The 12,416-nt window shown below is 36.5% G+C and overlaps 1 protein-coding gene across 2 annotated transcripts in view; it reads right to left on the minus strand.

Moving 5' to 3' along the window:
• LOC5573470 (zinc transporter 10) overlaps positions 1 to 12,416 on the minus strand; it is a 119,205-nt gene that overhangs the window by 35,802 nt on the left and 70,987 nt on the right. Inside the window, exons 1-2 of one of the 2 annotated variants that reach the window (XM_021849355.1) lie at positions 5,906 to 5,995; positions 5,173 to 5,724 (exon numbers count right to left, since the gene is read on the minus strand). In XM_021849355.1, coding sequence (XP_021705047.1) covers positions 5,173 to 5,361 — 189 coding nt within the window. In that variant the 5' untranslated portion in view covers positions 5,362 to 5,724; positions 5,906 to 5,995. Of the gene's footprint in view, positions 1 to 5,172; positions 5,725 to 5,905; positions 5,996 to 12,416 lie in introns of those variants that run through there. The other variant, XM_021849354.1, reaches the window with a different exon arrangement.

Here is a 12,416-nt window from a genome sequence, read left to right on the forward strand (position 1 = left end):
TATCGCGTTCTGTAATTCGGTTTGTTGGAGAAAAGTGCTTTAATGTGAAAGAAACGTCGTGTAATTAAAGACATTGAAGAAATTGTTTTTGTGTGGTGAAATGACGAACGAATGCGCGGCAAAGGCGAAAGAGGAAGACAAATATATCCCAAGGCTGGTTGAGCCGAAGGTTTCCATGGCGACGGCAATGCCACCTTAGATGGCTTTTGGTGAGATTGTTCTGATTATGATTTTTACTAAAAAAAAAACTAAATACGAGCCAGTTTAAAAGAAAACATCTTTTAAACAGGAAGTGTGTTTTCATTACCGTTATCCATTTGATAACGGTAATGCATGCATGCGGGGCTTATTGTTAGTGAAGGTGACTTCTGAATGGACGTGTCTCTCCAGCCACTCTGAAATGAGCCACTGGATCTGCAATAGAGCTATCACCTTCTAACTCCTGGACTAAAGCTTTCTGCAAGAGCATAAAAAAGCATTGCAGAAAGATTTCTTCCATAATATCATTGCCAGACAGTGGGTGTTATTTGGATTACACACACATATATGGAAATTTTAACAGACATAACTTGAATTTTAACATACAGTTTTGAGTGATTTTGTAACAACATTCATAAATTATTGTTATTATTATGTTATACATTTTTTTTTTTCAAAACATCGTTTTCCATTTATTTTTGTAATTAAAAAAAAAACTTGGAATGATTCGAAAACTCTTATTAAAGTATTCGAATCCTCTGAGCAGAATCTCAATAGAGAAACTTAAAAGTAGATGGAGTACCGTGTACCTTTTAATTCCGCTCCTAAATGCTTATCTTTGACATATACGCGTATTTCGACTACCACTTGCAATCTTCGTCAGTGTCAGTCACTCGTATCCACTGATTCGACACTATAAGTGTAGACTTGCAAAAGGTTCACTTTATACAACAAACTTTGAACGTTTTGCCACTGTAAGTGTCTAGCCAATCGAGTATTATTCTTTTCATATGAGTAAAATATGATAGCACATGCTTTCGTCTTGACAACTGTAGGAATGGTGCGTTTAGCTATTTGTTCAACAAAGTTTGAATTGTTCGTCACTTTAAGTGTCGACATTATTTTCTTTTTTCCAAGTTGTCATATCAATTGAAATCATTATATTTAGTAGCATTTTCGTTCGGAATGCATAACACAAACATTTTGTTTTTAAAAATTCTACGCTGTTCCATCAAAAGGGCTTAACTGATATGAGCGATTTCTCTTCATCGATCCTCTTTTTTGCTAATAATGTTACCAAGTTGAATAATTCTGTAATGTTTTTAGTTCATGAAGCAAGATATAGCGATTTTTTTTTATTCAACATCACGAAAACATGTAACGAAAAGTGAATCGGGTTTCTGCAAAGAGAGCAGCGATGCAGAGATATCGATGAATGGCAGATAAGCCCTTATGAAATATCAATGTCGAACTATATAGTTTTGACTATCATAACTTAAAAACGAGAATGTTTAGAGGTACCTACATATGCATAAAGGTGGAATAGTTTGATATCGAACAATCGAATGTATCTTTCGGAGACGAATTCGCCATCGGTTGAGGTTTCGATGATGAATTCGAATAAATCGAATTATTATCTTCTTATCAAATGGACCGACGCACGAGTTCACTAGTTTGAAATTTGAGCGATTCACTGGTTTCCATCAGTCTTCAAAATTTCCTTTGCTTTGCGTTGCTTTGGTTCATAAAACAAGGAGAAAGAGAATGCACGATCCTTATTTTGATTTTGGCTTTGATTTGCTCCTAGCATTTCGGTGAAAATATTGCATCATTTAACTGAATCATTTGTGGCTTTTTCAAGTAGGCAGACTATGGACCAGTGCACGAGTTCACTAATTTGACGTTTGAGCGGTGCCGAATTCACTCGTTTCCATGGACACATAAATAACACGGCACCGCTCAAACGTCATATGAACCAATGCACGAGTTCACTAATTAGACATTTGAGCAGTGCCGAATTCACGGGTTTCCATGGTCACATAAATAAAACGGCACCGCTAAAACGTCAAATAGTGAACCCGTGCATTGGTCCATAATGAACTCGTGCATTGGTCCATGGATCAATGCACGAGTTCACTAATTTGACGTTCGAGCGGTGCCGAATTCACTCGTTGCCATGGTCACGTAAATAACACGGCACCGCTCAAACGTCAAATAGTGAACTCGTGCATCGGTCCATACTGCAGGTGAATCACAAACATTGTTGGTAGGCCTAGCAACCAACACTGTTTTCTTTTCAATGCGAGTTCATAAAGTGCGCGTCAACAGTTAACAATTGAAGTTGCTTCTCTATGTGGTAAACGATCTTGTGTGACCAAAGTGATTCTTCCAAAAGAACTATCTATTCAGAACTCAAGTGTTGTACTGTTGCTCTACGCACTAGGCACTACTATACTCGAGCTGTTGTTGAGTATAAGTTAAATTTGCGCATGTGTCTTAAAAATACGTTAATATAATCTTTTTATTGCAGCCACAGACAGCTTAAGTTGTCTTTTCTGAAGAAAATGGTATGATGTTTCATCAAATGTGTTTGCTTATGACATTGGCATCACGCTTAACCAGGAGCACAACCGCTGAAGCGCTGTTAGAGGTATCGATCATTTACGAAGCTCAAATATTGTTCGTTCAAAACATTGATCTTCATTCAATTTTTTATTACATTAATAATGCTTTTGAAATATCTGGGAAAGATCTACCAAATAAAAAATAACTAAATAAATTGTTTTGACATTTTGTACGCATTTCTACTCTTACCCTGAATTGAACAAACGTATCAAAAGTTTCCCTTGCAAACAAATTATAGTTTAATTCGCCCTGCTTCCTAATAGAGTGCTATTAGTATTTGGAAACTTGCAATCAGAAGACACAGTGTGTTTGTTTGACAAATTGCGACGTGCGGTCGCACGCTCTACGAGTGCTATTATACTGCTGGTATACCCTATATTAGTCGCATATTAGCCAAAAAGAGCAAATGACACTTTTTTTCCGTGCTCAATTACGAGAACATCTCGCTTTCAATAACTTTTCGAAGAATTCACCGACACTTAATTTTGCCGGAATTATCTCACTGGTACATTTTTCCGCTAAAAGCCTTTAAGCACTTTAAATCAACTTCACTGCTTTAGTACTCACTATGGTTTATATGTGCGCTTCTGTCGAATAGAAACTGGCACAATCTTCTCACAAAAGGCTTTGTTCAAGAACAAACAGCTATTCACATTAAATATCACTTATATGGCTCTTTTGGAGAAAAAATGTGCACTCTGTATCACCTAGATTAACTATATCCCATCTTCGTCGCCACTGTAGTATTTCACTAAACGGATAACTTTTCTAACTTTGAAGTAATAAACCTTAAGTTAGACTTTCATAGACTCATCGTTTATTCCTTCGCATGTTTGTGGTCATTCAGTGAGGATCTCGGTATCTCATATCATCGGATAAATTCGTACAACTTGCAGGTTACATTTCGAAATGGAGTTTTCCCATTCTGGTCGAATCATACATATCAACTCTATGGCCAAGAATAAAGGTGGTAATCTATGCCCTATTTTGTCTATGTTTACTGAAGCTGAGAAACTGAAGTCTAGAGTATGCAGTTTGCTTTGAAATGATTTAAATCAATGATGCATTATTTTTGATCAAGTGAGCACAGGAGCAATTAAATGCAAAAGGCGCAAATTCGACGCGAAGCATTGGTTTTTCCAAAGCATGCTTTTCAAAGTATCTCTGCAGCAATGATGATCTTTGAAGACTGGTTTCCATGGTGACATAAATGACACGGCATCGCTAAAACATCAAATGGCGAATCCGTGCATGGGTTCATTGTCCCTCAATACGGATTTCTTCGGTGGTTTTTCTTTGGTGATGTGTATTTCGGTGGTCAAGAAGAACCAAAGTGGTCACCATGTATTCAAAACCATGAAGATTGAGCTGTCGCTTGTCTAATGGACCAATGTACGAGTTAACTAATTTGACGTTTAAGCGGTGCCGAATGGACCGATGCACGCGTTCATTATTTGACGTTTGAGCGGTGCCGTGTTATTTATGTGACCATGGAAACGAATGAATTTGGCACCGCTCAAACGTCAAATTCGGGAACTCGTGCATTGGTCCATCCACTCGTTTCCATGGTCACATGAATAACACGGCTCCGCTCAAACGTCAAATAATGAACTCGTACATTGGTACATGGATCAGTGCACGAGTTCACTAATTTGACGTTTGAGCGGTGCCGAATTCACTAGTTTCCATGGTCACATAAATAACACGGCACCGCTAAAACGTCAAATAGTGAACTCGTGCATTGATCCATTATGGTGATGAATCTTAGTGGTCCGGTGGTCCGGTACTCCAAAAGGACCAGAATAACCATTCATTCATCCTTTTGGCAAATAACATCCAAACAATAAAAAATCATAAAGATTTGGACGCCGTTCATTTGGTTTTGGGGCAGAAATTCGTGTAATTTCATCGAATTGTTCAGATTGGCTATCCCCCGGAACTCCCAGGAACCGGTTTCGCACGGACCAAACTGAATCGAAATTTGTAGGGGATGCGCTCCGGTAACTTGTTTTTCCTAATTGTAGAGATTTTTGCCAAAATATCCATGACATCTGACATGTATCCATTTAAGCCTAATAGAACTCAAATCGTACAACACACTGATTTTTGCGCTATTTCAATTTCTGGTTGAAGTCATAATTTGTAACTTTTTCATAAGGGTCCTTTTGTTTCCGATAAATGAAATTTCCCTCAAAAAAATAATTGTCAGAAAATTTCATCTAAAGTTACATTGATTTGAATTTTGAAATGAGTCGAAAAAGACCCAAAGTCATTACTAATATTGACCTAGTCATTGGAAAAAATATATGCTAAAATACAAGTTATGTCGTACTTGCAGTACCTACACTCATTCAAATCGGTTTATGAATAACTGAGATCTAGATTACCGAAGTTGATCATTTTGTATGGAAAATCTAAAGAGTTCCAAGTGCTATTATAATATTATATCTCCGAATATTATCAACATACTCTATGTCCTACAAAATGACAGAGAACATCACATAGTACATTCAAATAAACTTAAGCTGTATTGATTATACTTTGATAGCCCTCGTAGAACAAACTTACCTTGATCGTCAGGATACATCCGGTCAGGGCGATGATGTTACACAACATATGATACGAATCGACGAGCAGCACCAACGCGTGCGAGATGTGACTCAGGAACAGTTGCACCAAAAAGTACAGAATCGACAGCACCAGTACAATGTACAGCTGCACCGGTTGCATTCGGTAGATCCATTCTTTCATAGCCATCTTCACTCACGACCTCTATCTTCACCTTCCGGCGCCGGCTGTCTGACTTGATCCACTACAAATTCTCCCTATATTTAAATTCTTCCACTGGATTCAGCACTTGGAATGATTCTTTTATTCTTAAAATTTATGCGATCATCTTCACCATAAACACCTTTAAAGCCACTTTCCTTGTTTGATCATCACATGTATAAATTTCCTGGATAGATTTGTTTTACACCAAAGTCCATATTCACACTATGAAGACGTTGACGACGAGTCGTTCTGTGGTTCGTCACTAAATGCGCGACACTCCTACTCCTCAACCGCACGCGACGAGCTCCGATCGGTGAATAAATTGAATTATACGCCGCATCTGGAAATCTGTATGGAACAAAAGAAGCATGGCAAGAGAAGCGAGATTAGAAATATTGAGATAACCACAACGACGGATAACGTCGGAGTAGAATATGGGTGGCAACTACTCAAAGGTGTTCATTATCAAAATTAAATTGGTCTGTGATGGAAATTGTGATATACATAAGATTATATCTTAATTAACAACAATTAGGCTATGGCTTAAATATGTTAATCGTTTCAGATCTTCAAACTCGGCTGTGTTTCCTTATTGGCTCTTCTTCAAACTAGTACTCATCCACAAATTGGCAAATACTTACATGCACCTTATTCGATTACTTGACTGGGCTTGATATGGGAAGCAAAATGGAGAGTGATAAGATAAGACGTAGAGAGACTGAACCGAGGCTTATCTCCAGAGTGGTAAATAATGGGAATACGATGACGCGTTATTGAGGCGATTCGGGGGTGTTGTAAATTTGACTGCCTGATTTTTGTACATTGATTATTGTGCCTATTGTTGGCACAAATTGGCACTGGATGGAACTTAACTTTTTGCTGTTATCTTTTCAAAATCAAGGACACGCTGTAGATAAACTGTACCATATTATTTTCACAAATTAATCAAACTCAATATCTAATGATTGCTGAATATTCTGAAATTCTTGGGAAAACTTTTGAAACATAACTGGAGAGATCTCAGTTTTATCATAGATGGAGTATTTCAGAGTCTCATTAAACTTACAGAATAATACTCAGAATGCTGATAGCCAGCAACACTTAGAGATCAAAGCAAGTTGTGAAAGACTTTGCTATGGATCATTAGACCCTGACCAATTGTTGCACAGCATGAGATGATGATACCGTGATGCATCAATACCCGGACGCTTAAGGCGACACAAATGTTCGAACTCTAATATGAGTGTGTTGTTTTAGGAAATTCTTAATGTAATATTGTTTAATACATTGTTTCAAGCAAGATCTTCACGAAAGTGATTGTTTTTATTTTTATTAATTATTTGACGATGGTTACTAGATCAGAAATAAATGTTAAATGATTAATATTGTTAAAAGTAAAGGGAGTGAATAAAAACCAAACATATTATAACTTAATTTTAACTTTAATTTATTATTAGCACCAGAGTGTCCGGATATTGGTACCGTCCGGACTTTGATTCACCACGGTAAGCAAACTTAAGATTTTCTCTAGAGGTGAGGTCCGCTCTCTATAACAATCATGATCCACATCACATCATTAGAACCTGTTTATCATCTCCTGTTACAGCTTTTATAAGGTCGGAAGGATAACAGTGCATGATAAAACTCATCTAGACAAGCTACAATCCTGGGGGACACTATTGCTATCGAATATTCGAAGATTCTTCACGCTAGGAAAATTGAATTCGTATCTTCAACGGTAAATAAGCGAGAGAAATGGGTTTTATCATCGCTCTCTCTTCGAGGCTCTCGTTCGCTGCGGTTTTTTTTTCAAGCTTTTTTCAAATTGCGAAATATTGCCGTTCATGGACCGATACAAATGAAATCAATTTCTGCAATGCCTGGTGAAGATGAATCGAAGCCATTTACATTTAACCCCTCTACCGGCAGCTTAATTTTTTACCGCTAAAAAAATATTAAAATCGCGATAACTAGTCTGACCATCTATCGTATCGGCAATGATAAATTTATTTTTTCAGATTTTTATTTTACGTACTTTATGACCTAGCACAAATTTCGTACAACAAAGTCGCTCAAATATAATGCGATTTGTGCAAAACTAATAAGAGGAGCTTTCAGAAATGTAACACCATCAACAAACAGGTAGCAAAAAAAATGCACAAAATTCACAATCTGCTCTTGATAAGTGCAAAAATGAAATGTGAGAAAATCAGATTTTTATCTACACTAGTATCTGAATGGCAGTATGGTAATATGGTAATATACTAGATATTTGTAATGTTTTTATAAGGTTTTCATTACCAGAGTCAAACTATTTTATAACGTTAAAAAAAATACTTGAAATCCCTTATGAACGTAATTATAAATATTTAACTAGTGGTTCCGGCAAACTTCGTTTTGCCATCAAGTAGGCTGTTGAAAAACGCTATAGATCGTCCCTGGGAGGGAGAAACCGATACAAAATTTATGTACGTCATAGTGAGCCGCGATTCTGCTGTCACGAACTGTCACTGTGAGCCCAGATCTTAAAGAATGGACAAACATGAAAAAAGCGCTTAATCGATCAAAACATATTTTTGCATTTCAACAAAGTTGACAACAATCGGTTGAAAATCAATTTCTGCACACCCAAAAGCAATGCCACGATAGCACCTTTTTATTTTATCGAATATAAAGTACTGAAATACGCATCTTTTTATTCTTTTTCAATCAAAATTAAAATTCAATGCACATAAAACTATGGCCCTTTTTCCAAGTTTGTCCAGAAAGATTGCAGGTACACATCGAAAGAAAACTAGCGATTTTTCCCAAGCCTTCCTTGATTGTCGTTGGTGAGCGGAAGTTATCTTGCAATTTGGAAAAATGTTGTTCAATATTTTGTGTGTAGTATCTGTGCCTCCCTCCCAGCCCAAGTAGCAAAGTTAATGTTATGCTATTCTTGAAGTATTCTCTTACACCAATTCTATAAAACTAGAAATAAAACCAGTAATTCTAAAAACCTACACAAACCCAATGATAAACCTCTCATAAGACTAAAGTGGCCCATACTAGAGACGGTGTTGGAGAGCAGCTGCCAGAAGTCCACCTTGCAAGGAGGTGTTCAGTGGTCCAGTTCCGCTCCTATATCATGGCCAAGAGGAGGAAGACCACTGGAACTGGTTGTTTTCGTTATTAGTAAGTTGTGCGCCGTGAGTTCAACAACGACTTCTGTGAAGAACAGATCAAAAATCTACGCAAGGCACTCCGTAAACGATAGGATTCATAATACTACAATCAATCATGTACATATTAGTGCGTTGATTGATGGGAGAGAAATTTATGATGTTCTCGGCCAAGAGTTCTTACTCTCGCTTGAGCGCGTTCTTACAGATAAGTACAAGAGTTTCATAAAACTGTTGCCAAGGTCACTTGTTCTTATTGAAAATGAAGTTTTATGTGATGCATCCGAAGTGTTCTTGAAGAAGTATTTAAAACCAAAAACGGTTCAAGGTCATTTCTACTGGGTGAAAATCACTATAAAACCGAGAAGAATATGCAAATCTACGATAAAACTATCATAAAAATAAATAAAGCCAGTTAGAATCTAAATTGTTACTTGGGAGGATCGTCCCATACAAAATGACTGTTCCTTTTACTCTTGGTTTTCCGACTTTCCCTACTATTCTACTCCATTATTCCCGAGATTTTTACACATACAAACACGTCGGAATACTTGACGAACAAAACAAAGAAAGAATCATCCTAATCCGTTGACCCATTCGTAAGCCATTTTGTCACATACAAACACGATTTTATTTTTATTTATATTTAATACATCTTAGAAAATTTGTATGTTTACAGTTTAAATTCAATGTTTTTGTCAATGTCAATGTCAACAACAAAACTCGTTTGATGAGTCTTTTCTTATAAGTACCTTTATTAAAATTATGCTTATTCGATTCATGTTTATTATTCAAGTTGTTGAACAAACAAGTGTATTTAACAATTTTGAATTGCAGAAATTTCTGTAGGGCTGGTAGCAGGTATTTTTCTAGAGACTGTCTCTATTTTAATAAAAGCCTCTGAATAGTCTCCATTTTTATTGGAAGATATTTAAGATCTATTTTTTAATCAACATGCTCCCTAGAGTCTTTTTTTATTAGAATTGCAGTGAATCCTAATGCAAAATTCTATGGCTTCCAGAGAAAAAACAATCAAAGACTTTCATGCAGTTTTTCAGCAGGTTCTTCTTTCATGTCTCATGGAAAAACCTCTAGGAATCTTCTAGTGGTTTTTCCAGAGATTTCATCTGAAATACTTTCAGGGACTCATACTTGGATCCCTCTTGATTTTTTTTTTCTAGAGCTTCCTCTACCAATGCTCCCAGAAATTCTTCCAGCGATTTTGCAAAGGATGTTTAGAGGACTTTTTCCAAGAAAACCTTGAGCACTCCAACGATTCACTTCCAGTTGTTTCTTCAGGGATTACTCCGATTTTTCTTTCCAAATACTATACTAGGAGTTCCTCTAGTTTTTTTTCACTCATCCTTGAATAATCACCTGATACAATCATAGAGGACTCAGGCCTTCCTTGAAAAAATCTAAAATAATCTTTGGAGAAATTCCTGGGTAAATTCTCTTGTTATCCTTGTTAAAATCTAGGTTATATTCTTGAGATATCCGAAACAAAATTCTTGGAGAAATTCTGAGCATGAGCATGAGCATGAGCCACGTCCTTATGGTCATCGGGGAAAGGAAGGAATGTTAGTGTGACATCCATTATAACTAAAGACCGAGTATACCTCTGCATCTTCATGGTTGCCACGGGAAGGAGTTTTGTTAGTGGGAGGGCTTCAAAGCTACATGATCAGGATTCACCTTGGTAAGTGATGCGATTTATGTAACCTCTGTTTAAAAAGTTATCTATCAATGCGTCGACATCTTAAACATCGAACTATTCAAAGGTTTGAGTCTCGAAATTTTATAAAACATGAATAAGCGCTTATGTCAACACTTAAAGTGACGAACAAGTTGTTGAAAGTACTAGCCATCTTGTTTGATTCGGAGGAATCAGTCGATAGCATTCCTCCGAATCAAATAAAGTGACGAACTATTCATAGTTTGTTCAACAAATTCATAAAAAATACATGTTATGATACAAATGTGTTATTACAAGCATGAAACGAGCTCACCAATTGGTAATCCATCCCCGACTGAACAGTTACAATCGCAGCGTCAACACGTATAAGCAGGAATATAAAATAACTCCGATGGCACGCGAATGAAGTGCTAACTGAACAAAAAACACTCCGAGCGCACGAAAATGGATCGGACTGCTTGGGCCTTCGCAAAGCACTGGGCAAACGAATGAAACCAGCGAAAATCACTCCGAGCGCGCGAAAATAAATCGGACTGCTTGGGTGTTCGGAATTATCTCTGAATCTTTCGGAAAATACCTAAATTCTCAAAAAAATCCTACAAAAAAAATGAAAAAATACATACAGTAATACGAGCAGTAACACTGTCTAAATGTCGTCATAAAGAATTACAAAAAAAAAGAAGAGAAATGTCTGGCCTGATTATCTTTTTTTCTGGTTTATTTTAGGTTACATTTTGTTTATATGTTTCCTGTTTTTGGATCCTGTCTGGTCTCTTTTTGCACCATTTTTTTCAAGCTAGAGTTCTCTAAAGTTCCTTTATTCAAGGCACTTAAACGCTACCAGGTCTCATCAAAATTTGAACAAATTTTCTTGAAGGTTGATTACGCGTTTGTACTTTTTATGATCGTTTCTTAATGAATGACGATTTTAATTTTGTTATTAGTCAGAGCTTGAACACTCATCAAATTACGGCTTACATATATACATCAACGCTGTGCATAACAGACACACTTAAGATACTACTTGCAAATATTCTGATGATGTATGGTCAACTAAAGCGTATTTATTTTTATTTTTCCAAAGAAATGCAAAATTAACAAAGAAGAACTTAACATGCATGCAACGTTTTCAAATCAAGTGTTCGATGCCTCGGTTCTTGGAAGACGATGCAATTTTTTTTTTGCTCAAGAAATGCGTTTTGCTTGGTCCTCCGTACAAATAACATCGAAAAGATGCATTGCACCCTGCTGAGAAAATTAAATGCTTATAGAGCTGTGATACCCTGGTGATCCAAAGGGATCCAAGTTCAATACTGTAACCCGTCGATGTTTTGTCAGAAAGGTTCACAACTGTTTCACATACGGCTCACAGAATTGCGAGAATGGATTGCCGAGATTTCATCTATATAAATAAAAAAGGAGTGGTGTTTGTATGTCACGAAATAACTTGAAAACGGATGAACTGATTGACGTAAGTTAACCCTGAAATAATCGAAAAAAAAAACCGGGAGAAGACTAATGTGTCATTCTGTATGGGGATTACATGACGTTTTACAACAGTCTACTTAATGGCAAGACGAAGTTGGCCGAGACCACTAGTAGCTAAATATAAAATTTTGAACTTTGAGAAGATTCTCAGAAAAAAATAGATAACGCCATTACATAGTCACATTTAGTTATGAACTGTTGTGTTTTTATTTTAATTTATTATCGTTTTTCAGATATGCCTTAACAATATTGAAAGAAGGATCTTTTAAGTATTATAAAAAAGATATTCAATCTGTCGCCGGTTCACGGTAGTAAACTGTCAGGAATGCCCAAAAATATAAGTTCTGCGATAGCCGAGAAGCGAAGGCAAGTTTCTCCATTCGTGTCGATTTACAACCGGTTGACCTTCGTTAAACCACACGATTGGGATCGTTCTAGTGATGCGTTGTTCAAACTACGACACGCGGCCCACGCTGATGGCATTTTGTGTGTGTAGTGATTGTTAAGTTAGTATTAAGTAACTTAACATTGATAAGTTAGTATTAAGTAACTTAACAATGTTAAGTTAGTATTAAGTTAACTTCAGACTGTTAAATCTATCGTTACTTTTGGTTAACCCTCTTAAAAACCGAACAAACTTCATCAAATTGGTATTGAAATATGTTTTATTTTTATTTTTTTAAGGTGATTATAAA

Source organism: Aedes aegypti, chromosome 3 (genome assembly GCF_002204515.2).
Source record: "Aedes aegypti strain LVP_AGWG chromosome 3, AaegL5.0 Primary Assembly, whole genome shotgun sequence".
Taxonomy (NCBI): Eukaryota; Metazoa; Arthropoda; class Insecta; order Diptera; family Culicidae; genus Aedes; species Aedes aegypti.